Source organism: Phaseolus vulgaris, chromosome 9 (genome assembly GCF_051622355.1).
Source record: "Phaseolus vulgaris cultivar YP4 chromosome 9, ASM5162235v1, whole genome shotgun sequence".
Classification (NCBI taxonomy): Eukaryota; Viridiplantae; Streptophyta; class Magnoliopsida; order Fabales; family Fabaceae; genus Phaseolus; species Phaseolus vulgaris.
Window position 1 is genome coordinate 2,473,492 of NC_143506.1, and position 27,137 is coordinate 2,500,628.

The 27,137-nt window shown below is 33.4% G+C and overlaps 4 protein-coding genes across 8 annotated transcripts; 1 reads left to right on the forward strand and 3 right to left on the reverse strand.

Annotated features, from left to right (window-relative positions):
* Positions 1–2,824: 2,824 nt before the first annotated feature.
* On the reverse strand, positions 2,825–5,362 carry CIB22 (LYR family of Fe/S cluster biogenesis protein). Its single transcript, XM_068626635.2, has 5 exons — positions 5,232–5,362; positions 5,112–5,153; positions 4,764–4,845; positions 4,141–4,196; positions 2,825–3,116 (listed from the first exon to the last, which is right to left on the reverse strand). The coding sequence occupies exons 1-5, from the start codon at positions 5,355–5,357 to the stop codon at positions 3,075–3,077; spliced, it is 348 nt and encodes a 115-aa protein (XP_068482736.2). The 5' UTR covers positions 5,358–5,362; the 3' UTR covers positions 2,825–3,074.
* A 1,511-nt stretch (positions 5,363–6,873) lies between these two features.
* Positions 6,874–13,034, reverse strand: LOC137821854 (kinesin-like protein KIN-7E). Of its 5 annotated transcripts, XM_090295378.1 has the most exons (17): positions 12,909–13,001; positions 12,751–12,817; positions 12,518–12,619; positions 11,728–11,954; positions 11,412–11,501; positions 11,228–11,328; positions 11,010–11,123; positions 10,861–10,942; positions 10,718–10,785; positions 10,564–10,629; positions 10,353–10,477; positions 9,442–9,778; positions 9,054–9,155; positions 8,814–8,943; positions 8,049–8,689; positions 7,339–7,658; positions 6,874–7,246 (listed from the first exon to the last, which is right to left on the reverse strand). In XM_090295378.1, exons 4-17 carry the CDS (start codon positions 11,945–11,947, stop codon positions 6,967–6,969), a joined length of 2,676 nt encoding a protein of 891 aa, XP_090151504.1. In that variant the 5' UTR covers positions 11,948–11,954; positions 12,518–12,619; positions 12,751–12,817; positions 12,909–13,001; the 3' UTR covers positions 6,874–6,966. The 5 variants fall into 5 exon arrangements, with proteins under 5 accessions (XP_090151504.1, XP_090151503.1, XP_068482732.2 ...); XM_090295377.1 differs by lacking the exon at positions 12,909–13,001 and having other exon boundaries at positions 12,751–12,875; XM_068626631.2 differs by having other exon boundaries at positions 12,244–13,034.
* A 6,563-nt stretch (positions 13,035–19,597) lies between these two features.
* On the forward strand, positions 19,598–21,565 carry LOC137820554 (uncharacterized). The gene is made up of 5 exons (XM_090295086.1): positions 19,598–19,835; positions 19,921–20,311; positions 20,523–20,532; positions 20,632–21,048; positions 21,344–21,565. The coding sequence occupies exons 1-5, from the start codon at positions 19,598–19,600 to the stop codon at positions 21,563–21,565; spliced, it is 1,278 nt and encodes a 425-aa protein (XP_090151212.1).
* A 2,148-nt stretch (positions 21,566–23,713) lies between these two features.
* On the reverse strand, positions 23,714–26,688 carry LOC137821982 (fructose-bisphosphate aldolase 1, chloroplastic). The gene is made up of 6 exons (XM_090295284.1): positions 25,981–26,688; positions 25,629–25,898; positions 25,211–25,320; positions 25,007–25,097; positions 24,601–24,870; positions 23,714–24,178 (listed from the first exon to the last, which is right to left on the reverse strand). The coding sequence occupies exons 1-6, from the start codon at positions 26,155–26,157 to the stop codon at positions 23,900–23,902; spliced, it is 1,197 nt and encodes a 398-aa protein (XP_090151410.1). The 5' UTR covers positions 26,158–26,688; the 3' UTR covers positions 23,714–23,899.
* Positions 26,689–27,137: the final 449 nt, after the last annotated feature.

A 27,137-nucleotide genomic window follows, 5' to 3' on the forward strand; every position in this document is an offset into this window, starting at 1 on the left:
ATTTCTGAGTTGCAGCTTTTCCTGAGAGATTAGAATGCATGCTACTTCACTCGGTTATGGAGGACTCTTTTATGGAAGAAGTGTGGAGTAGATTTTAATTCTCTTCCTTTCATATAAAATCAATTCTATGCTAGGCATAGGTTTATATACGTGTGAGAGAGAGGGGCGGGGTCGTCTTTGTTGAGAGTGAGAAGAATAAATATTATCACACAAATCATGTTTGCAAACTGCTCATTATACATTTGTTAGGTTCATTTGTATTACTTCGAGAATCCTGGCTATTGTATAGTATAAATGCTACACAAAACTCCATTGCAAATGCTGTCACACCCAACATGTTTGTTAACCGAGCTATTAGCCCATGTATGTTATGTGATAAATTGTCATTCACACCTTTGCTCAGCCTTCAGAGAATAGGAATAACACATTCGTATGGTGTTGATTTGAAGTAGCACAACCATTTAGTTTTCTTTCTAGTTTTATACCAAATGAGTGATTTCTTTCCTGTTTTTGAACATACGAGAGTCTGACTGAACCGTAGTTGGATTCCATTTTATCATAAATTATGAATCAAGAATCCTGTCAATAAGTGTTTTAACATTTTATTTTAATAGCAGGATTTGCTCACAGCTTATTATTAATTCCAGTGTAAATAACCACATAAGTAGGATATTGTGATCTTATTTAAACATAAAGAAATTTAGTTCATCACATAAGCAGCATATTCTGATCTTATTTAAACAAAAAGAAATTTAGTTCATCATTTTTGTTGATGCTTCCCTTTGTTTTGACGATTCACTTGAAGAAAGACTACCGTTAAGAAACTGAAACAGTAAAAAAAGTTGTTATAATCAAATATTGTAATTCCAACAGAAAATATGTAATATCTTGTCATCCCTGTTTTCTTGCAATAAAATTTTGAAAAGCAATGTCTTTTCTTCTACTAAGCCTCTCAATTCTTGACACTTGACGTTACACCAACCATTCCTCTATGGTAATTCTTGGTCAAGAATAGTGGAACTGAGTAACATCTTTGTTTATAGAAGGTTAGAAATAAAGAGCTGCCATTTGTCTGTGTAAGTGTAAGCAGTGAAGTCTGATCTACATCTACTGATGAAAATAACTATTCCAACAAGGACCAAATAGAGAAAAGAAAAGACCCTGCGGTATGCAGACCTGGATTTATTCAGCAAATGACGTTCAATTGTAAAAAAACTGGTCAACTTTTAATTTCAGTTTCTGATGAATATCAGTTTCCTTCGGGTATTGTAGCTCCTCTAACAACCTAAGAAACAAATCAGCAACTATGGGAAACCCTAGAGCCAGAAGCAGAAAACCTGAAATTATAATCAATGCTCCTACGCACGAAATCCATTGGGTATGTAGAGGGTGTTTTTGTAGTGCAGTTGTGGTTTGATATCCATAGTGGATAGTCCATAACAGTAAGGCCATGGCTATGAGAGCCACAGTTACATACAATGTTGTTGCACGGGCACCTGAAGAAGTGGTGTTAGGGGACATCTTCGTCGTCCTAGTTATGCTTAACTGCGAGTCCTTGCTCGTAAGAATTCTGTCGAGACACAAATGAACACAAATTGTCTGAACGATATATAATGTGTTTGGTGGATGCCTATCAATTATATTTATATACTGAAGTAAAGTCATACAACTCTGGGATGCAGAGGTTTCTTTTGTTGGTGCTTCTCACTGAAAAAGATGTATGCTAATTTAAAGGAAATTAGTAACCTATACGCGTTTAACACCAAACCAAAATGATTTGGAACATCGTATTGCGACGGTGTATTCGAGATGTCCAATATGCAGGCATCTATTCGCCATAGGATACATATTCAACATAGATAACCACTGCAAAACATACAAATTTTTCATACTCAAATTATAATTAATACTGTTAGGAATCTTGAACATACATAAAGAAGTATCTCTTTTAATATGGTTTATTTCATACTTAAAATGATACTACCAAAATTGAATACTGAATTACGTGATTAAATATAATAATACGAAAATGCTTATTATACCAAAATCATATACTTTGGAATGGTAAACGAGACTATAATAAGAATATTTTTTGAGTCCAACATATAATGTGTATAATAAAAAGAAAAGTGCTTTAATATATTAACCTTTTAAAATATTTTTAAGTAATTTTTTAATGCTTTAATAAAATAATTGTTTACTTATTTATAACAATTTTTTTCTGAAATTGACCTGGTGATTTAGAAAATGTACATAAACAGAATGAAAAAGAATTATAGAGCATTGTAAAAAGTGTTTTGTTGAAAATTATACACTAACAGAAATGAAAAATAATTAAAACATCGTAAATGAGAAATATGCAGTAGAAACGATTAGAACATTCAATTGCGGATCCTAGCTGCAATCCAATATCACCATCCCGATTCTACCACCACAAGCCAAATTAAAAACTTCCCTTTTTGTGGTCACATCTTAATAAAACCAATGACACTCCCACCAGTTCGATTAAAGACAACTGAATATACTCTCGTTCCTGGTAGATATCAATTGATCAATTCTAAGATTCTACTCGTACGTGATACTGCTTCACTTGCTACGGAGCCAGAATTTTATTATCTAATAAATTTCCTTCCATATATTATATGCATTATATCGTTCTCGTTTCAATAATAAAAACCTTTCAATCAAAATAATGTTTCCAAGTCTCGTTTGAAGTAAACTAGCTTTCTTTAACCACTGATAGTGCAGCACAGCAGTTATAATATGGTTGCAATGATACCTGGAAGAGACCAAAATTCAGATTTTGATAGAGGGTTGTGCAATATGAAAACTCCAAACTCGCACTAACATGAATAAATGACAGAATCTTAAAACATTCAATGATCCAAGTACCATCTGTTTCAGAGGTGGTCAAATTTTTCAACATCATAAAGCATGGATGGACTCAATCTGTATCAACATATGCCTCATCACATAAGGGTAAATTAGGGTGATTTTAATCTACAATTCAGAATACAGAACAGTTTGATTGCAGAGACCTTTATTCATTGCAAGTGTGCTAACAAATTCAAATTTCAGTTATTATCTTCACGGCCATAATCATAAACGATCTCAATCTGCATCGAAAACATTATACCAAGTCAGTCAGAAATAAGCATATTCCGCATCAATAAATTGGAACAACTTTGGGGATATCATACAGAAGTAAGCGAATGAGGAACATGAAAAAACAAGCCTAGGAAGGATACCCTCTACCCACAAATGGTGAACTTCCTCGTCCTATCCCTCATCACATTTTAAGCATATTACCCTATCTCATACCACTTCACCGATAAATGAAAGACCTTGATATTCTTGCACAGGGGGAGTGAATATCCAACAGTAGATTATACAACGATAGAATGAATTATTTCAAAAGCCTAACTATGGAAGCTGGCCATGCACAAGAAATGAAATTCATAGCAGAATTTATTCTTCATCTTCACGATAAGATTATTACGACCACCTGAGATCTCAATTATCCAGTCTTGAACATTCTATTTCATCACTTACTCAAGTGAAAATTACAAATCCACCAAATTTAATCATAGCAGAAATAAAGGAGGGGGGAAGATGCATTGTTAACTTCTAAAATCATCATATACACACATTGAATATATAATGCAGAGATGAGATACATTCATTCCCAACTACGAGCATTGACACGATAAATCACCTACTGATCATGAGTTCAGCGCCTTTTCCAAACAAAAAGACCACAAAGTGTATAAAGTGATTAAATACATTCATATACACATTTGAAACATTGTGATATCCTCACACAACAGGGAAGATGAGCCAACTGGATCATCTGATGACTATTATGAGAGGTATGGACACAATGTCCCATGATAAAAGAAAAGTGTGGGGGCGTTATGCATGTATTTTAGTCCTGTTGCACCGGACAATGTGTATATCTATCATCAAAGGAACCTGTCCTGAATTCCACCACACATAACTACATATATACGATTTGTTTTAAAAGTATTAACTGAAGATAAAAAAAAAAATTCAGTGATGTCCATGAAAGTAGCAAAGTAAATAAGTGGTCCACCAAAATAATGGAAAAGATAGACCTATTGTATAACCATAACAACTTACCCCTTGAGGTGGAGCTGGGTTGCGAGTAAATTTGGAACCACCGGGAGCCCAAGGAACTATTATAAACAGAAAATAGGTGTAAAATGGGTCAATATCTGAAGTGGACTAAATAACAAAACAGGAAAGAGAAGGACCAATGAGAGGAGCAACATGCAGATAAATCTACTATCCAACACTAGAATAACTAAAATATGGGCAATGTCTGCCTCTTTGCCTAAGCTCCAAGGTATACTGTAGCTTAGGGTTAATTAATCATTCAAAATAACGCCCTTTTTTTTTTCCTACAAGTTTAACAGTTTGATTGCAGTGACAAGCAAAGATACCAATCACGAAGAATATAGCTAAAAATGTTATGATGGCAGTCCCCTCTATCTCAACTCACATGAGCGCTCTTTCAGTATGCCCCTCACCAAACTAAATGGAGATACTTTCAATCGTGAAGCTATGTTTAAAGCAATGATTATTTACAATTATAGACATCAACAAAACATTATCAATTATATCTCTTTACCGATCCTTCGAAACACTACGAAATAGTAAAACATTCACAGAAATAATATTTTGTGGTGGATGTAATATTATCGTAGGAACAGTGTTGGCAAGGAGATGAGTGACATGTTTACCTATGTAAGGATCTGGATGACGAAAATTGTTGTAGGTGGCTTCAGCATCCGCTATGAGCCTATCAATTGTATCAGGATCTTCCTGTATATGACATCGAATCAACACAAAGCAAGCTCAACAGCATATGACAATAGACAAGAAATCGAATGCAAGGATTAAATTGTTACACAAATCCCTAATCACAAGATAATAGACCAAACAGCAAATAGCAAGGAATTAAGGTATGTGCGGATCAGAAACAGCTCCTACCAATAAACAAAGAAAATGTAGCCAATGAATGGTAAGTGGAAGTAAAAATTATAGAATTCATGGCAGGGAGAGATTGAGGGAAGAAGGGGAAAACGAACCACGCGTTTGTTTTCCTCGAATCTATCGCGGAGGATTGAAGCCTGGAGAAAGGGTAAAAAACGAGATTAGAAGTGAAAAATGGGGAAAATGGGAAAGGAGTGAATGAATAATTAACATACGTCGTCGTAGAATAGGTGGCGATGTACGGCCCAATTAAGAGTGTCTTTGAGGGCGCGGCGGTACAGGATCCGAACCCTCTCCTTCTGCGCCGCGCGCCGAGCAAGGTACGCCGCCGTCGATGCCATGCGAATTTCCCTTCTCTTCTCCTCTCTGTTTTTTTTTTACTTCACTTCTTCTCAGTTAGTTTTTGCCCAGGGATTGACAAAATGGCAAACAACTCAATCGCTGCACCACGTCGTATCCCAATTGGACCAGACCATACCAGCATTGGGCCTTCTCGTTTTTCATGGTTGGGTCCAATTTCTATTTGGCTTTATCTTTTATAACTCATAATTTTTAAAATGACAATTTTATTTTTATAAAGATGACTTTCGAATTACCTGTAACATTTTTTTTTAAATTTTCATAACATGATTTTTAGAATAAAACTTTAAGTACAAAATTTTTGGAGCACAATTTTCAGAACAAAATTTTTGAAACATATAAAATACATTTTAAAATGAGCTTTTCAAAACAAATTTTTTAAAATAAGATTTTTGGAACATATAATATGTTTTCTAGAACATAATTTTTGAAACAAGATTTTCTGACAGAAATGTCTTTTTGAAATGAACTTCTCAAAACGAATTACTTTTTAGAAAAGTTTTTTCTCTCTCTTTCTTCTTCTCAAAAAAGTGATAGTAATCATGGGAGTGCAGGCAGTAAGGAAGGGTATTTTAATTTTTTTGCTGTTAGTTTGGAAGCGCAGGTAGTAATCATGGGAGTGCAAGAAAACAAAAGTCTTAAGCATTAAAAATCCAGGCTAAATCCACCATAAAAAAGTACACTAAAATGATAAAAACTATACTTTTCTATTTTTATTTTAAAATGTAGAGTAATAGATTTATAACTCGTGCACTACACGGGGTAAAGATATATTATTAATATATTAATAAATAAATAAATTACAATGTAAATATTAATATATAAAAATATAATTAGTATATATAAACAAAAAATTAATATAAATAACACATGAACATAATATAACCTAATATAAATAAATAAATTGTTCGAGTATAAAGCAATTGGTATAAATTTGAGAAAAAATAAGTAATAACTAATAACTAATTATGTTAAAAAAAATTCATAGATCAATAACTTGATTATAAATAATGATTAAAAATGCACTTTTCTAAAAAAAAAAATTTGGGTAAATAACACATTAAATCATGCTACCACGCGGATTTATCATATAGTTCTATTACTTTTAAATATTGTCAAAAATTTCAACGTAAACAATATTTTTTTGTCCTCTTTATTACATTTTCATTTTTATAAGAATCAAAATTTTCAACTTTTTTTCGTTATAACTCTAAAAGTAATAACATATAACTGAGTAAAATTGTTCATATATACTTTAATCCTTTTCAATATAAGCAAACTTATTTGAAATGGTAAAATTATTACTTTCAACATTTTAAGATGGAAATGGAGTGTTTAAGATACATTGGTTATTTCATCTTTTAAGGTGAAAGATAAGGTATCTCCATTGAAGTCATAAACATCATAAATTTATAAGATCTTTCCATTAGTCTGGTTTTATAAGACCTTGCTATTGGAACATAAAATTTAAGATTTTGAAATCATAAACACAAAATGTATATTGAAAACATGTTTCTACCAAAACCAAATAAAATATTAATTATGGTGTAAATTGTAAAAAAATGTTGATAGTAATAAAACTGGTGGTGTTTATGACATTCGATGTGGTGAGAAGCTAAGGGCGAACATCTCCTTGAGGCCATTATCACCCTGCCAAGTAAACCTCATTAACATTGCAACAACTGCAGCACTCTCCATCACATGCTTCGTATCGGTGTTCCTCCATATGCGATTCACCAGCTGCCTCCTCCTGCGCTTTGAATCCAATGCAATGCCCCACTTCCTTAACAGCTTCCTCTTCTCTTCCTCTGACAGCCTTCTCTTCATCAGCTTCACCAGCGTTTCTCTCTCCCTCTCCACACCCTTTCCACTGTTTCCCAAACAAACACATTTATGTCAGTCAAACTCAACATTAAGCAATCATCACGACTAACATGTATATTAGATGCCCAGAGAGACAACCTTGAAGCTAACGCCACTGTGGGAGCATCCTTCGCCCACTGATTTCCACCACCAAATGTTCCTTTCAGGAAACATAATCTTCTACGCTCCACCTCCATGTAAATTGAGTCTGTCGGATCACCTCTGAACAAAAGAAAGAAGTAAGTCCTGTGGAACAATGATACATTGCAGGCTTCCCACAGTTCTAATATTTCTGTCTGCTGCTGCTTGAATTGTAGAGGCCATTCCATAGGAGAACCAGGTGCCTCTAACATTGAATCCACTCCTACATCTTTCATATTCTTTTCAAATCTAAAATATGTTGTCTCTGCCTTCTTATCCTACAATTCAGAAACCCGAACAAACAACATCAAGGGCCGACAACATTAATATTCACTTTCCAGATCAGATTCACACCAATCAAAAGATAACAGTAGTAGCAGATATGGTTGTGTGAACTTATTATGCATGGCTGCTGCAAGTGTCAATATGAATGTCTAGATAAAGTAGAAGTTCAAGATTTTTACAATATTTGCTAACGATAATGAAGAACTCCAATTAATACATAATTCACAGTTGTATCGGCAACTGGCCAATATTGCATTATCAATGCCTTTTCAGAAAAGAAAAATGGAACAATTCAGTTATTTCAAAGAAAATTAATAAATGGTGTAAACTTTTCTTCTTAAGTTTTAAGAAATTAGAAAGGATTTGAAATTACTCATTTGCACCTGATCATCATCAGCAAGGTGCTTCTCGTACTCAATTTTGACCATTTCCTTCATCCCAGAAACAAAAGTTTGGAGGCTAGTAATATCTTCATTGGTGAATGTTCTTGTGCTGTTGGTTCTTAACTCATCCGTAGACGGAGTTCCAATAGAAGGCGTAGAGCCATTCATTGACAATTTTGTGGAAGCACCATAAGTTAATGGAAGGAACTTTCTGGGCAATCCATCTGGTCTTCCATGAAAGCATTTTTCAAAACTACTGCCCGGAGTCCTCACAATTTCTCCCACATTCCCAGGAGAGCCAGTCGAATAGAATTCCCTACAACTCCAGCTCCTTGTTAATTTAAGATTCCTACAATCTGACACTGATCCTGACATAGACAGAGGAGAACCATTACTCGACTGTGCATCATCGAGTCTCTGCTCCAAAACATCATATGTTGCTTCGTCTTGGTTCAGTCTCTCTTCCGCATCTTCACTCACAGGAGTCAGTATCTCCTGGCTTGTTACATTTTCCTCTGCATACCATGTTAATGCCAACATCCCGCTGTCACTTACTGGTGGATCAGGATACTCCAAGCCATCTTTACTCGATTCCAATAATCCAACACTTTGAATTTCATTGCAATATTCATCAGGATGTTCTGTACAAACAAAAGTTATCAACTGTTTACATATGGTGCGGTTCTGTTCTACTTTTAAAAGGTTATATAAACAATGAACTTCTAATAGATTACTTCCTATTGACAAAGGGAAGAAACAACTTACTATCAGGACTACTTTCACTGTTTCCATTGTTATAGTGAGAATTGTTGAATTCTCTAATGCGTAAATCAGAAGGATAGATGCTTGATGACTCTGATATTGAATCGTCATATTCCCAGGTGTCGACCCTTTCCTACATATTAAAACAATTGTTGATGCTAGGCTGAATAATAACAAGGGAAGAAACCAAATTCAGAGGTCTAATTTCTTATATCAGTTTACTAATTAGAAGAATGAAATTACTTTTTTAGTTTTCTGATTATTTCCAACCATGCCCAGCAAATCCTCAACTTGAGATTGAGCAAGATCACGTTGCTTAATTAGCTCCTGAATCTCCCTCTCCATCTGAATAATTGAAAGTTTGAAACCCACGTTATCACCATCCAAAGAGTAACAAAAACGTAACATGCATAAGGGTAAAAGATGTATGTGGAATCTAGAGCCTAAGTCGATGAGACGAATTTTAGATATGAGGACACAAGTATTGTTCAGTAAGACAAATAGACAATTGACCAGAAAAAAGAGGCTAACAGAAAAGAAGTTCTGAATCAATATATTCAAAGTTCCTTGTCTAGAGATATCAACAATTAACACAAAATGAATATCGTATGAATTAAAAAATAATTATGACCTTTTCTATTCGGAGATTTTTCTTTCTCAACATTGATGCACAATCACAATTGGTTGAAGGTGGACAAGGAGTTCTCAACTCACTCTCTAATCTAGCTACCTCTTTCTGCAGCTGCTTGACCAATACCTTATCAGACATCACTACATTAACCTGTGCTTTAGTGGTCACTTGTTTTGCACAACAAGCAAAAAGAAGAGTGTTTCTAGTTTGCTCAACGTGACACCGGGCAGGGCTCAAAGTGCAAATGATGGCTGTTCTAGAATTGCCACCTAAGGAAGGCTGTAATATGCGTGTCAGCTTAGAATCTCTGTAATTAATGTGTCCGTGTCGTCCCTTACTGCATTCAAGCACATGATATCAGCCAACAGAAACTACTAAATTTAATATTTGAACAGCTTCATATAATGTGTAGTCCATCAGATAAGTTTTGAACATGCATGTTTTCCAGTGAGAAGCTCTCTCTATTTAGTCACAACACAAGGTACAAAACACGTGTCTTGCTTCTTCACACAAATTTTTATTTACTGGATAAGTTAACATTAACTAATATTCAAGTCTATAAACGGAGCTCAGTATCTTGTGATTAATAAAATGTCTATCTTAATGCTCTTCTCTTTTCTGAAAGAAAGGATATTTACTGCTATGAGCCAATGATGATATCAATGGTTTCACAGTCAGTTCTTGCATACAAAATATAAAGTTCACCTTGAAACCTGATAGGTCATCATGAAGTCAAACAACAAAGATATGATTATTAATCAACAATGAAATAAGAGGCAAGCATCCATAGGACTTACAGTTCAATTAAACAATCCCACAGCTGAATTACACACTCCAAATGTAGGTTTGCTAACAATATTAGAAGCTGAATAAAAAGGTACACAACATAGGCTTAGAAAGAAGGGGACAACCTAAGTTTACGAATGACTGTTCCAAGAGTGAGTAAACTCCGGTTTATATGACAGCCTTCTTTCAATCTGGACCCAGCAGATAATGCCTGAGATGCACGCTCACTTCCTGCCAAATCAACAAAATTCTGCAGAGAAAAGAAACAAAATAACGGTAAAATCTCCTAAACATTTTATGTTGAATTAAACGAAGAATTTAAAAATTCAAACATACCAAACTAGCAGCTAGGGTGGTTGAGCTGCTTTTACCCATGAATTCTCTGGCAGAACTTTCAATGGTCTACACGGTTACAATTCCAACAATAAAAGTCTACATGTGCAATATATAAAACAAAAGTTCTAAACAGCAAGGGGGGAGGCACACACACCAGTCTGATAATTTGGTGAGATCGAGAACTCTTGTCATTGAGGTATGTCTCTCCTACTTGTCTCTGTGCTGCAAGAATATAGTGGGAAATGTAATGTTATAAACCAACTTGCATATCAAGAAAGTTGTGAAAATTTATTTTACCTTCACAGAATGATAGAAGCTCTTTCAAATGCATCCAGTCCCGTAGAGTCTCTTCTATAAGTTTCTCTACAATAGGTCCTCTCTGAAAAATCAAGAAACAGATAAATAAACAATGCCATTTATTTCAATTCAATAACATACGCATTCACCTCAGGATCATCACGCAGCCTTAGTGGTGTGTTCTCACTGCTGAGGAGGTCCCTAATAATTTCGTTGTAGATTTCAATTGCTGAGAACTTCAATACAAATGCTCTTTCTTCATGCTAAAAAGGTCACAGTAATCTTGTATTATCACAAACAAGAGTTACCGTGAAAAATGACAATGAAGAGTTAAACAGCTAGATCAATAAATTTGCTCTCCAACTACCTTTCTTATATAATCAAAAATATCTGCAACAGCATATTCAGTTATTCCAATCATCGTGTATGTCTTTCCACTACTTGTTTGCCCATAGGCAAAAATACTTGCTGAAAGAATGTATAAATAGGTATTTGAGTCCAAGTAAGGAGTATGAGTAGAATTGAGTCATGAGAAAAAGTTAAATGCTTACAGTTGATTCCGCCAACAACTGAAAGAGCAATTGCTTTTGCCCCTTCTTCATATACCTGCTTTGTGGAACAGTCACCCCGAAATACTCTGTCTACAACCAAATCATAGTAAAAATTAAGAACATTTTGTCCATACTCTCATATACTGTGTCTTAAACTTCCTCGACAATGCTTCCAAACACAATCATTACAAAAAAACTAGGCAAAATGTGTTTCGAAGACAGCAAATTGCAGCATTTTTAAAATTAAAGAGAAAGGAAATATAAAGAATTGGCATATTTGGGAATAGAATAGCAACATAGATACTCGTTTGCTTACCAAAGGTGTAGGCGCTTGGGAATGTGGAACCTTCCCGAAGGGTGTTCCGGTATAAGATAGTAGTGTCATTGATGCATTCCCAATCTGCTACTTCATTCACTTCAACTTCCTTCTCATTCAGAGGCCTCAGCCTCACTAACACCAGAATCTTCTCCTCATGGCCTCCCACTCCTCCCATCTTCTCCCATTTAACTAACTCCTCTCCAGTAACAGCTCCCATTTCTCACCTTTAAAAGTGAAAACAAGTGATGTGGTTGATTATGAAGATTAGTATTTCTTGCCAAAAAATGCAAGATAGTTATAGGAAAACAGCTGGCAGTTCACAAAAATACCAAGCCCTTAAATATGAGCATTATCCACGGGAAGCAAACCATGAATGAGAAGACAACAACCCATTAACTTAAGCTCATAAATAAATAGGCAATTACAGCAACAAGAAGCTAACTTTAGAAAGACCAAGATAAACAGAATACTAACTAATTACTATTTAATCATCAATAAATTCTCACTGCTCACTTCGCTTGTAGGCCTTATATTATATCACCAGAACTTCTCTTCAACAACAAAGATAGATGATGAACCATCATCTAGAGAAAGAAGAGGAAATAAAAAATATTTTAATCCTTCCTTCACCAAACCAATTGCAGTGAAAGAATAAAAAAACTTTGATCGTGGCAACCACTTAATGTCTGAGACCTGAGAACGAAGTTCAACAAGACAAGACCATGAATCGTTTCGTTTGTTACACGGAGCACTCGTCCCAACAAACAAGAGCATCCCTTTCACTCACCCCTCTTTTTCTTCTTTCCAACAAACACGTACGGTCTATATTCCAACTTTTTTTCTGTCCTTTAACGTCTTCTTCTGATGCTGAGCGAACCGCAACTGAAAGCTTAACCACAAATGCGAATCGACAAGTCACAACAACGTAAGGGAACAGCCCAAGAGTAAAACAAACTAAGATCAACGCAGCATTGATCTCTCTCTTCAGATTTCGCTACATGGGACCCCAATGCCACTTACTCAACGCAATTAGCTGCTTCAGAGTTCAAAGTTCGATCCTTTGTGTAAATGTTTAACGACCCACGACCTGAAAAATGAACATGTGCAAATGTTGTCGGTTTTTTTTATTGGTTTGGTTTGGCTTGACACAGCATATGTTGTGTCTGTCTCTAACTCACCTTAAACTTGGGAGCAGACTAAACCACTTACTGGCCACTGAGCTTTAATTTCCATGTCAACCTTATTACATCTTCTTTCTCTCCTATTTTCACTCGTACCATATACACATTTATTTTACTCCTCTTACACCCTCATCTTTAACAACCATTTTAACGACCAAACATTCTTCGTAGCTGCAGATATTTACCATACATACATTTATATTACTTTTCTGTCGCAAATTAATTGCAATTTTAATATTTTAATTCATTTCAAAATAAATCATATTCTTATTTTATAGTTTTCTCATTAGTAATCATTTTTTAAATTTGTTTCTATATAAATCAATATATTGACAGTTCAATCACCACATTATCTTACTTTTCATTTATAGTATTACAGAGAATGTGAAGCTCTTTTTATTCACTCTAACAAATTGATATTAATGATGCGGACTAAAAAAATAGAAATAGACAAAAAAAAAAAAAACAAGGTTACGAAAACTGAAATTAAAGATTATAACCTAAATATCTTAAGTAAAAAATTGAAAAGTGAGATAAGTAAAAGTATTTTAAAAAAAATGCTTTCTTCTATTTTTGTTCTATCCAAAACTGCAGGAAAGGTGTGGTAAATTTTTTTTTAAAAAAACTCCATAGCTACATACATCAAAAGAAAGGATCCAACTTCAATGGCGGTGTTATATCGTGAACTCATTTCCTCACTCACTGGAAAGTAGAGAGTGAAAAGAAGAGATGCGTGTTTCCTTCACATCTTCACTTTTTCTATCTAACTACCAAACTTACACTACACCCATGTTCCATCATTCACGCCACTTTTTCGACACCGTTAAAATTTAATTTTAATATAATAGAGTGCACTGAGTCATCCAAAAAGTGTGCATTTAAAAATTATTGAAAAGAAAATAAATAAATAAATTTAGGGCTTGACAACAAAACCTAAGAACTTGTAAGAATAATTGCTAAAACGAGTTTATGTAAAACCCTTCTATATCTCTCCCATTTATTTATTTTTCATACAAACCAATTTCTCGCTCTAAGTTGAATTTTTCTTGGAAGTACGCGTTTTTTCATGTAATTTATCTTTAATTATCTTTTATTGTTGAAATTATATTGGAAAAAAATATTTTTTTTAGTGGAAAGGGTTTTAGGGAGATAGTTATATGTTGGTATGATTAAAGTTTGAACTCTTAGAATATTTTAGCCAAGGCTTTGGTGCATGTTGAGTTAGAGTTTATCCTTTAGTTGGTTTGTGAAATTTAAGTACATGAATTGATTTTCAAGTTGATGGAACTGATATGTGATATGTGGCGTGTATGAATTCAATATTGTATTTTACACTATATATGATTTTGGGCTAAATGAATTTTAAGTCATATATGATTTTGTTTAGTGTTTAGTATTATTTCCAAAAATAATATGCTGGGTTTTTTTTAATAGGTAGTAATTATTGTATAAGAAAGAAGAAGAAAAAAAGGTCTTTACTCTAATTAAGATCATGACTTAAAATGTGTAGAGAGAATGGAAAAATGTTTTCTCCAATACTGACAGACCCACCAAAAGTTTATGAAACTTCTTTTATGGAGTCTTAAATTCATTCATGATCTATGAAATCAATAAATTGCTGATAATCCTATATGAATGCCATAGATTACCCAAGTTTATAGTACACCTTTAAATATAATAATAAAAGGAGAAAACAATCTATTAAATAATACTATATGATCGATTTCACTAAAATATTTTGAAACTGCTTTATAAGAAGAGAAAAATATAACTGTACACATACTTAAATACGTTTTTAACTCATTTAAAATAAATGAGTTAAAATTTCTTTACTTTTATCTTTCCAAAATAAAAATTACTAATTTTAATCTATATTATTATACGACATCAAATAATTATTTATATGTTGCAAGAAAAATTAAATAATAATATATTTTAGTATTATAAGATAATATTGATGCATGGAGATATATATTTTATTTTCTTTAAAAATAAATTATAAATTTTTAAATTAATAACGTTCCAATAGTTTACATTGAAGATGAGTACAAACATAAATATTTATATATTTATCTTATCTCCTTGACTAATTTAAAAACTCGAGTATATTAACGGATAGTGAATTATAATATTTTTCATCAAAATTTAATAAATTTATTATATATAGTTACATATGATTAAATGAAAACATTCATATAATTTTAGGTAATAATTTGTGTGTGTGTATGGTTAGGTGGCTAGTTGCTTTGCAGTAATAGTCCATTTGGTTGGGACAATAACAAAAAGAAATTGACCTTGTATCTACCTGTTGCAGTTAAGGTGTTTGAAGAGATTAAATGAGGAGGAAGTTTAATTACTAATTAAGTATGGGTGTAGCTTGTTGATGAATCCATAATTAACATTCTTTTCTGCACCACATGCAAAATTGTCAAGGTCTAAGATGATAAAGTAAGACTTAATCCGAAGAGAATTTGAAAAGGTCCACTTTCATTCCATTGCATGTGTTATTGCGTAAATCAAGTAACTGTATTTTATTTTGGGCCATTATCAAATAATTAATAGATAAATTAATTGGTACATTTGTTTTATTTTGCTTATGTTCTCAATTGGGGTTGGAGCTTAAAGAACTATTGAGATAATTCTTCATTTACCTTCGATCGGTCAGATCGTAGTTCAGCTTCCTTCCTCGCAAGCACCTAGCTCTTCCTCACTCGTCTCACTTTCGTAGTCCAGACTCGGAGAGTACCTGCAGAAGGCACTTTGACGTTAAGTCAGTGAAGGTGTTCGACGCTCAGTTGTCAGAGCACTATAGATGATGATGTACCTGAACCTTGAAATGTGTGTTATTTATATTACCTTTGGTGGACTTTCTTTATTGAGTCGTTTAAAAATGCATTACTTAGTTCTTAATTGCGGGTTAGCTTGATAATCCTGCTTGAGCGTAATTGGGTTGGTTTGGTCAGTCCATTGATGTGGATCACTCGGTCGACCCAATAATGGGGACCGAGACATGACATCAGTTGTACGGTCCTTATTGGTACAACTTCCTTCTTTGGTGCCTAGTATGATATTAGCGACATGAAAGATTCTGAAATAAAGCATTTATGTTTACTAATTCGATGTTAAGTTTCAAAAATTTGGAAACAAATGACTAATTAAATTGATTTGTTTAAAAGAAATGAAAAATTAAATGCAAGATATTAATTTGCCTAAGTTGCAACTTATATTTAAAAAAAAATTGAATTTTTGTATATCTAAATCTAAAACATTTCTAGGTAGCACAACCAGAAAATTTTGCCACGTGTTGCACTCACGTTTTTTTGCAAAAAACAATTCAAAATTCAATTTTACTTAAAATAGAAATTTGGACACGTGTCATGCAATTAGCCTTTTAGAGAAAAAGTTGGACACGTGACATGCAATTAGCCTTTCAGAGAAAAAGTTGGACACGTGTCGTGTGGTGATGACTTTTTACGGCAAGTGCATCGCGTTTGTCAGAAGTAATAATTGTCCCTAAGGACGGATATCGATCCCACAAGGAACAGTGAATTATCGAGTACAATATTAACTAAATATAACAACAGAACAATAAAAAGAGTTTCAAGTGATGATGTTGACACTGATCAATAAGAAAACAAACAAAGAATTAGTTGCTTCAATTGGAAAAATAGGGATTAGGTTTCATCTTTTTCGCTCTCATGTATTTTTTATTAACATGCTAATATTAAGTTCTTTGATTGAAATTGATGTCTGTAGAAAATTCATTTATATCGATCCCTCGCATATAAAATTCTTAAGAATTTTTCCTAAATATCGATCTCTCGCATACTTATAAAAACAACTTAGAAATCACACTCAAACGTTAATGGCAATTAACATTTCAAGTCTATCTCTAGCACTCAAATATGCTATGTATTGATGTTTAGGTCTGAACCCTAAAAATACCTCTCGGTCAGATTTAAGATTCTCAATTTGTCACGGAAAGTTAAAAGTAAAACAACAATACCAATAATCAATCAAGAATCGAATATTAATATATAAAATATCACCTCAATACATAAGAGTTTGAGCAGATTATTCTCAATCCCAAAGGGTAGAATTAGTCACGCATACTTCTAGCACATTTCATTCTCCCAATTGGGTTACAATTCACTCTATGGTGTTCTCCTCTCAATCTGGCACACTAGGGTTGAGCCTTTAACCCTCTATTTATCCTAGTTTTCTAGGGTTAGGTTGCTTCATGTGTCGTGCTAATGGGCTAAATGATAAAACATAAAAAAGGTCCAATCTTTTTTTGCATCTTTTTTCATTCTGGGACTTTCCGACTTTATCTTTTTAGCTCAAATTATTCTCTTTTATTCCAAATCTTCAATCTTCCATAGAAATCTGCAATTAACACCAAATTTGGGAATAAAATGCTTTTATTCCAATAAAGCTCATAAAAATGTAAAATGGTATAAAATCATAAATTAGGGATTATTTTATATGTAAATTAGCAATAAATCCTCATAAGTGGTTATATTTTAATATGAAATATTACTGAAATTATGAATTATCATGTGGTCATGCATTCAAGCTGGCCCAGAGTGAAACGGCCCACACAGGCCGAATGTATTCAACTTCTACTTCCTGCAAAAATTAGGGTTTCCTGGGTTTGCTATGACTGTCGCTATCTTCTTTCTCTTCCTCTTTTATTTTTTCGTTTTGCTTATGGTTGCCGCTATCTTCTTTTTTTTCTTCTTCTTTTCGTTTTCTTCTTCATTTTATTCTGTTGTTCGTTTTTTTCTCGTTGTCTGGGTTTTAGATTGAGTTTGATTTTTGCGTTTCATCTTCCATTTTTTGCTTTTTTTTTCTTTTTCTTTTGTCTTTTTGGGTTTTCTTTTTTGTTTTCTTCTGTTGTTTTGGTTTATTTTAATATTTTCTGCAAATGTTTATTCGTTTTTGTTTTCTTGTGTTCTTTGTGTCTTGGTTTCGTACAACAAGGTTTCATTTTTCCTTTCATTTGCTATCTGTTTTTTTTCTGTGTCTAGGTTTCGTAGCACAAGCTTTCATTTTTTCCTTTCATCTGCTATATGTTTTTTTTTTTTGTTTTTACTTTCGTTTTCTTCTGTTTTTTTTTGTTCATCTGTTCATCTCATTTTGTTCACTGTTTTTTCTTATTTTATTTTTTTGTACAAAAGTTTCTTCATTTTCTTCTTTACTTGTTGTTGGGTTTCATAACACTTTTTTGCTCAATTTTTTTTTTCCTTTTTACGTTTTCTTCTGTGGTATGTGTTCATTTTCGTTTTCTTCTTTGCTCGGTGCTGGGTTTCGTACCACTGCATTAATCTGTGCTTCCACTTTTGCGATTTTGCTCCAAGTGTGAAAATGTTTAAAAAAAGGTATGGACTTTCTTTATTGGGCCGTTTAAGAATGCATTACGTAGTTCTTAATCATGGGTTAGCTTGATTAATTCTGCTTGAGCGTAATTGGGTTTGTTCGATCAGTCCATTGATGTGGACAACGATCTTGATCGACCCAGTAATGGGGACCGAGACATGACATCAATCGTACAGTCCTTACATGTACAACTTCCTTCCTTTGTGCCTTGTATGATATCAGCGACATGAAAGATTGTGAAATAAAGCATTTATGTTTACTAATTCGATGATATGTTTCAAAAATTTGGAAACAAATGACTGATTAAATTGATTTGTTTAAAAGAAATGAAAAATTAAATACAAGATATTAATTTGCCTAAGTTGCAGCTTATATTTAAAAAAAATTTGAATTTTGTATATCTAAATCTAAAACATTTTTAGGTAGCACAACCAAAAAGTTTGGCCACGTGTTGCACTCACGTTTTTTTACAAAAAAAAATTCAAAATTCAATTTTACTTAAAACTGAAATTTGGACACGTGTCATGCAATTAGCCTTTCAGAGAAAAGTTGGACATGTGTCGTGCAGTCATATGCATTCAAGTTGGCTCAGAGTGAAGCAATCCACACATGCCCAATGTACTCATTTTCTTCCTGCAAAAATTAGGGTTTCCTGGGTTTGATATGGCTATCGTTATCTTCTTTCTGTTCTTCTTCTTTTCGTTTTCGTTTTCTTCTTCGTTTTATTCTCTTGTTCATTTTTTTTCTCGGTGTCTAGGTTTTATATTGAGTTTTAATTTTGCATTTCACTTCCATTTTTTGCCTTTTTTTTCGTTTTTTCTTTCGTTTTCTTCTATTTGTTGGGTTTTCTTCTGTTGTTTTTTTTTTCTGCAAATGTTTATTCGTTTTTGTTTTCTTGTGTTCTCTGTGTCTTGGTTTCGTACCACAAGGTTTCATTTTTCCTTTCATTTGCTATCTATTTTTTTCCTGTGTCTGGGTTTCGTAGCACAAACTTTCATTTTTCCTTTCATCTACTATATGTTTTTTTGTTTTTTGTTTTTACTTTCATTTTCTTATGTTGTTTTGTGTTTATCCGTTCATCTCATTCTATTCACTGTTCATCTGTTTATGCACGTAGGTTGTTTCAACAATTTGTGGTGGATTGTTATACCATGATTGAAGCACAACGTTTGTCTTTCATCAGGTCAAATCAGAAATTAATTCGGTCTGAAATTTTGAATGGCCTACAAGAAGCAATTAATAGGTGAGAAACTGGTCCTTCTTGTGTTGGTAGAAGGATTGTTTTGCCTTCATCTTTTACTGGTGGAATGCGTTACATGTTCAACAATTGTCAAGATGCTATGGCCATTTGTAAAAGATTTAGTTATCCTGATTTGTTCATAACAATAACATGCAATGTCAATTGGCCTGAAGTTCGTGATGTTCTTGGTCCAAAAGGATTTAGGTCAGATAGACTTGATATTGTTTGCAGAGTCTTCAAAGTCAAACTTGATGAAATGACGACAAATTTCAAGAAGAATAACTTTTTTGGTCAAACAATTGTAGGTCATTACATTATATATTTATAGTTAAGTGTTAACAGTATGAAACTCCCATAATTAATTTGGCACATTCTCTTCCTTTGTTTCAGGCATGTACACCATAGAATTTCAAAAAAGAGGTTTACCACATGCTTGTATACTATTATGGTTGGATGGATCAAACAAGATGCATAATGCAACAGACATTGACAATGTCATATCTGCTGAATTACCTCACCCAAATCTGTATCCGAAATTGTTCAAAGTTGTTACAAGTTACATGATACATGGACCATGTGGAGTCGCTAAATTGAATTCATCATGCATGAAACAAGGTAAATGTTCAAAATTCTTTGCGAAAAAGTTTACAATTGTAACTACTATTGATGAAGATGGATATCCAATATATAAACGTCGCAATACTGGATTTTTTGTGGAAAAAAATGGTATCCAAATGGATAACAAAAATGTTGTTCCATATAGTCCCCATCTTCTTATGAGGTATGAAGCACATGTGAATACATAATATTGCAATAAGTCAAATTCTATCAAATATCTTTTCAAATATGTCAATAAAGGTCTTCATAGGGCTACGGTGAAAATTAGCAATGGTACTACAAAAGATAGAGAAAAAACGAATGTTCACAAAATCAAGGATTATTATGATTGGTCAAGCTGTTTGGCGAACTTTTGGTTTTGATATACATCATAGATGGCCAGCTGTACAAAGGTTATCATTTCATTTGCCAAAGAAACAACCAATTTTTTTTAAAGATGATGATAATCTTCATGAATTGTTGCAAAATAATGAATCTATGTAGACCATGTTTCTAGCTTGGTTTGAGGTAAACAAAAAATATGTTGATGAAAGGAACTTGACATATGCTGAATTTTCAAGCAAGTTTGTATGGATTGCTCAACAGAGACAATGGAAACTGAGGATGCAAGGTTACAACATTGGTAGACTAACCCATGTACCACCTGGATGTGGAGAACATTATTACATGAGGATATTGTTGAATATTCAGAAGGGTTGTGTTGACTATGCTAGCATAAGGACAGTAAACAAGCAAACATTCAATACATATGAAGAAGCTTGCTATGCACTAGAAGTATTGAAAGATGACAAAGAATTCATTAATGCAATAAAAGAAGCAAGTGAATTAGCTTCTAGTCATGAACTCAGGCGACTGTTTGTTTCATTATTGTTCATTAACATAATGTCCAAACTGAAAGTGGTTTGGAAAGCTTCTTGGAAATTAATGTTAGACGAAATCTTATACCAAAAAAGAAAAGACTTACGGTTGGTAGTTATTGAATTTCTAAAATGCTATAATTAATTACATATTTTCATTATAAATTATGAAAGTGATGCATATTTTGAAAAATAATGTTTGGTCTTCAGTTCGAGGAGAAGCAACTACATGATCTTTGCCTATTAAAAATACAAGAGTTATTAATGGGCGCTCATTACAAGAGTTTGTTTGTTTGCCTCAACTTGGTCCTTTTGTTTCATGTTTGTTTCAAAATAAGTTTATTATGGATGAACTTAACTATAACAAAGATGAAATGGAAAGAGAGTATTTGTCATTGTTGAAATGTCTCACTATTGAGCAATTAAATGTTTATGAAGAGATCATTTCATCAGTTGTTTATGAAAAAAGTGGTTTCTTCTTTTTATATGGTTATGGTGGAACTGGCAAAACTTTCATGTGGAGAACATTGTCTGTTGCAGTTAGATCTACAGGAAATTGATTCCTTTAGATACCGGTATACCATTTAAATTCTAGAGAAGACAATTTTCAGTAGCTTTATGTTTTGCAATGACAATCAATAAAAGTCAAGGTCAATCATTGAGCAAAGTTGGTTTATATCTTCCACGTCTAGTTTTCACTCATGGACAGTTGTATGTTGCTATTTCTAGAATTACAACGAAAAAAAGATTAAAAATTCTTATTCTTGGTGAAGATGAAAATGTAACAAACAGGACAAAAAATGTTGTTTACACTGAAATTTTTTACAATATTTAAAAGCAATAGAATTATATGATAAACCTGCGTGGTAGCATGATTTAATGTTTTCTTCACCCAAATTTTTTTCTGTGTCGAAACCTGCATTTTTATTCATCATTTATAATCAAGTTACTGAACTTTTATGATGAATATTTTTTAACATAAATGTTTATGATTAGTTATTACTTATTTTTTCCAAAATCTATACCAATTGAGCAGTGCCCGAGTTAAAAATCTAGTACAGTACATAAGAGGGGTACATTGATCCCTTCTGATTCAGTTTCTTTTATATAACTACCGTAATTTCCACATATGAGTAAATTTTTAAGAGATTATACAATTGGATAAATTTTGTTTGCAAAAATTACTTTAAAATGAAATAATCACTTCATATCAATATTTTTTTTATTTCATAGTCGTGCGCACGAAATGTGATTTGATTTTTTTTTAAGTTGTGTTACAAAGATGTTTTTAATTTTGTTTTTTTTAATTGTGTGATTTTTTTCTCAATTATGTTCAAGTCAATCTTGTAGCACATTTAATAATTTTTTTTTTTAAGTTGTGTTTGGGTTACCGAGTTTAATTTCGCTCGAAGATTATTGGTCAAGAGTATAATTTCTTTCTACACCTTCATAATTAAGGTAATTCCAAAAGTACTATTCTTCAAATATTTTTAGGTTTGTTGAAGGTGAATATGGTTAGTGGTGTTTTACAAGGAAGGTTGTAGTATTTGATAGTTTCATTAATGGTTTGTTTGTATCTAACAACGAAATTTTAGAAGGCGAAAGAATGTACTAAAAACACACGAATCAAGAAATAAAAAAATATAAAAATTGAGACAGAATTGTATTAATGTTCTTTTTTTTACATATATGCCAAGAATTGCAAAGAATGTGCTTTTGAACTCACGAATCAGGTTCTTTCTTCACATAATATAAATAATAATAATAATAATAATAATAATTAAAATATTAATAAATATATAAAATGATAATTAAAATAAAAATATTAATAATTAATTTATGAAATAATAAATATAATTAAAAATAATAATTAATAATGATAAAAATAAATAATAATAAAAATAAAATTAATTTATAATATACATTTTACACCTTTTAAAAATTTAAAAATTTTCACACAACTATCACATCACTCGCAAAATTCAATAAACTTTCTTCACAAATTTACTCTAATCTATCCCAATCCAAACAATCTCACTTTTATCTCAAATGACTCAAAATTCACTCTCTCAAATCTTAATTTCTTCCCAATCCAAACACACTATAAGAGTTGTTTGCAGTAAATCATGGTGGTTTGTGTTGTTGGTTTTGTGGTGAGAAGGTGAGCTACAGCGTTTGTTTTTTTTTTCCAAAATGTAGGATCCGTTCTGGAATAATAAAATTTAGAATATAAAATGACATTTAAATTGTAGAATTTAAAAATAATTCTGAATTTTATAATTCAAAAGTTATTTTTTAATTTAAAAATAATATTTAAATTGTATAATTGAAATCAAATTCTACAATTTTGAATCCACTTTATAAATTTGAAAATATTTTCAAATTATATTATAGAATTCACAATAAAAAAAATTGATTTCTAAATTCATAAATAATTTTTAAATTATAAAATTCAAAATTCAAAATTCATTTTCTAATTTTAAAAATTACTTTAAAATATAATTGGAATGTGATTTAGATTTAGAAATAACTTTTTAACTGTAAGAATTTAAAATATTGTCAAAATAATGGAGGGTGATAGAGTCAGGCTTAATTTTAGTTTGATTAAGAGTAAATGTGACTTTTCAACAAAGTTGCAAGAAGAAGCTACAGAGTTGGAGAAAGAAAACTCTTGTTCTACATATACGGGTTGAAGTACAAGATTCGAGTTTAGTCGGCAAGAAGTTCATTCATTAAGTTGAAAAGGTTCAAGTAATGATTATGAATAAAAATAGTGTCCAAGACCATAAAAACTACAGCACAGTTTAGAGAGATTAATGTTCCATCCTCCAACAAACACCTTGGGTTACTGGAACATGTGTATCACATGGATTGAATTGAGTGCAGACAACATCTTAGTAGGAGTAGCCTTTGACGAACATCCCCTCTGTGGCTTCCTCAGATTCACCCTCTCCAGTGTACTTTCCAAGCTGAGCGAGAGAGTTGGACTTGGCACGGAAAAGAAGCGCGTCTTGTGCTGCTTTCACGTTCTCTGGCCGCCCTTCCCATGTCTTCAAGCAGGTGTTTTGAAGGGCTCTGGCATAGGAGAAGGACACGTGCCATGGATTTGGAGACTGGTTCATCGCATTCAAGTTCAAGGTTGCTTCAACCTCAGACTGTCCACCGGACAAAAACTGCACAATTCAAGGCAACACAACTTTTTGTTTTGAGTCACCGTTACGAATGAACTTTAAACCTAACTTAATCCTATAAAACCGGCTCAATGAGGTGAGGATTGCACCCACTTATATATTATAAAAAACTATAATCTATAGTTAATGTGTGATCTTCAACACACCCCTCACGCCGAGACTACCAACTCGTGCATGAGACTATATATTATGGGTGATCCGATAGCGGCCAATAGCAGATGGCACTATAGACCTAACACAAACACTCGCTATGATAAACTCGAAATGACTCCTCTGATACCATATTACGAAGTGTACTTTAAGTCTAACTCAATCCTATAAAACTGACTTAATGAGGTGAGGTTTGCAGTGACATAACATAAACATTCATGGAGGTTGGAAGAGTGCCTTTTTTAAGCACTTACCATGATTCCAGGGACTGCAGGTGGGATTCTCCTGTGAAGGAGCTTGAGGGTGTAGTCAGAAACTTGCTGAGGAGTGGCCTTATCCTTGGACTCAGCTCCTGGAGTAACCATGCTAGGCTTGAGGAGAATACCCTCGAACAGGACATTGTTCTCAGCAAGGTAGAAGAAAACCTCAGCCCACACCTTTTGTGCTACTTCGAATGTCCTGTCAATGCCATGCTCACCATCAAGCAAGATCTCTGGCTCCACAATTGGGACCAACCCGTTCTCCTAAATCATTGCATTACATAATAAATAATTCAATAACCCCTTTAAGCATTAGAGCTGTTATTCTAAGTAGATGTATACCAAAAGCTACTGAAATAGTATAGCTCGCTAATGATATTTGAATGATTCTGTTTCTTACCTGTGAAATGGCAGCATAGCGAGCTAGACCCCAGGCAGCTTCCTTGACTGCCAAAGCCGAGGGGCCATTGGGGATGCTCACAACTGTACGCCTATAATGTAAAAGATTCAACACAAGTTCAAGTTTGGTGAATGTGAAAATAGTTATGGACGAGACGATACATTGATGTTTGTGGGAAGCAAGCATTGGTGGATAGACACTCACCATTTGGCAAAACGAGCACCTTGCTGGTAGTATGCAGCTGAGCGAGACGCAAGACCATCCAGACCTTGGCACCACGACTCATCGTTGGAACCAGCCAGCGGCACCAGACCCTAGTTTACAGTTCATGAAACCACCTTATATATTAACATTCATACACACGCAGCCACCAAAGCTCACTTTCCATCATTAAAACAGAGAAAGATTTTACTAGGTATAGGGTACAAAATTTATATACATATTGTAATAAATTGGGTGTCTGATGTTCACAGTTGAAGGGACCAAATTATTTTAAAAAATAGCTTGGAAAATGTTGTGTTTTTGTTGTAGTTGAGTGCGAAAATTTCAGCACATCTCAACTACAAACAACGTTGATAACAAGGCAGAGAAAAGTATAGCATTGGGATGATATGTTTGTTACCTTATCGACCTTAATACCGGGAACAATTCTCTGTTGAAGAAGTACGTCTACGATCTTCCTTCCATCAAGTGTGGATTGGTAGAGAGTTTCTTCGAAGAGAATGGCACCAGAGATGTAATGGCCGAGATCAGGTGCTGTGACAAGTAGTGTACGGTATGCCTGGCGGTTAGCTTCAGTGTTCTCTAACCCAATTGATGCCAAACGCTTCCCGCAGGTTGCATTTGACTCATCCATGGCCAAAATACCACGCCCCGGTGAGGCCACTGTTTTCTACATCACATCATCGATGAAACCATTACATTACTCACTACCAATAACAAGTTAGAAGCTGGTAAGGTAGTATGTAATATACCGCGGTTTTGACGAGCTCATCGGCATAGGAAGAAGCTCTGATGGTGAGAGGTGATGCTGAAGCGGGGTTGCATCTGAGAACAGATAGTGTAGGGTGGCGAAGGGTCTGTGCTTTGACCCATTCGCACTTTTCAAGAACAGAAGATGAGTTGAGAAGAGTGGCAGAAGCAGAGGCCATTGTTGAATGTATGCTACAATCTTATCTCAGCCACTACCAACCTTTCTACCACACATGCAATCCCTCTCTCTGCTTTAATAACTCTCCAACTCTTCTTTCTTTCACCTGAGGCTTGACACGTGGATGATAATCTCTGCTCACATTGCACCCCCTTCGTGGTTCAAATGCATGTTTTCTTTTCTCATCTTGTCCTCTTCCTATGCATTGGTGCACATTCAATGACACCACCTCTTCTTCTTCTTCTTTTTTGTTTACCAGTAATTATAAAAATGTTAAATAAGAAAGGGAACTTTTCAATCACTGGTAACCAAACATTTCCATTAAACTGAACGCCTCCATTTCAAGGCTTTTCATCTTGGAAGAAGACGTTTCTTGAGTAGGGAGTTATGGATGTGCTACAGAGGATCCATCCTAATTTGTCATAAAGTTTTGAAGAAGACAAGAATACAAGAAAGAGCTGTGTGGCGCTGAGAAAGCTTAGAAGTTCGTGCTATGCCCCTCCCTTCTTTCATGGTCCAAGGTGCTTCTTCGGTTTTTTTTTCTCTCCATACCAAAATCATAAATAATAAATTCAGAACTTGTTTTTTTCACTTAACAACGTTTTTGTACTAACGTAATAATAATAATTAAGTAAGCGATGGCTCATATAACTATTATTGATTATCAATATCACTGTTAAAAAAAGTCCGTCAAATACTTCCTTTGAGGTAAGATAGGCCCACTAAAACAATCTAACTTTACTCCTTTATTTTCCCAAATACATAAATGACTCAAACTGATACTTGGATAATATCACTAATTTATTATGAGTATTGTATTCTTTAATCCTATACATAAATTAAATTTTCAATTTTATTTTTCAAAAGTATATATTCTTGAATTATGCATTTTAGAACATATTTCTAATATATTAACACATGCTGAAATGTATTTTCAAAATTAAAAAAATATTTAAAAATATATATTTAAAAATAAATTAT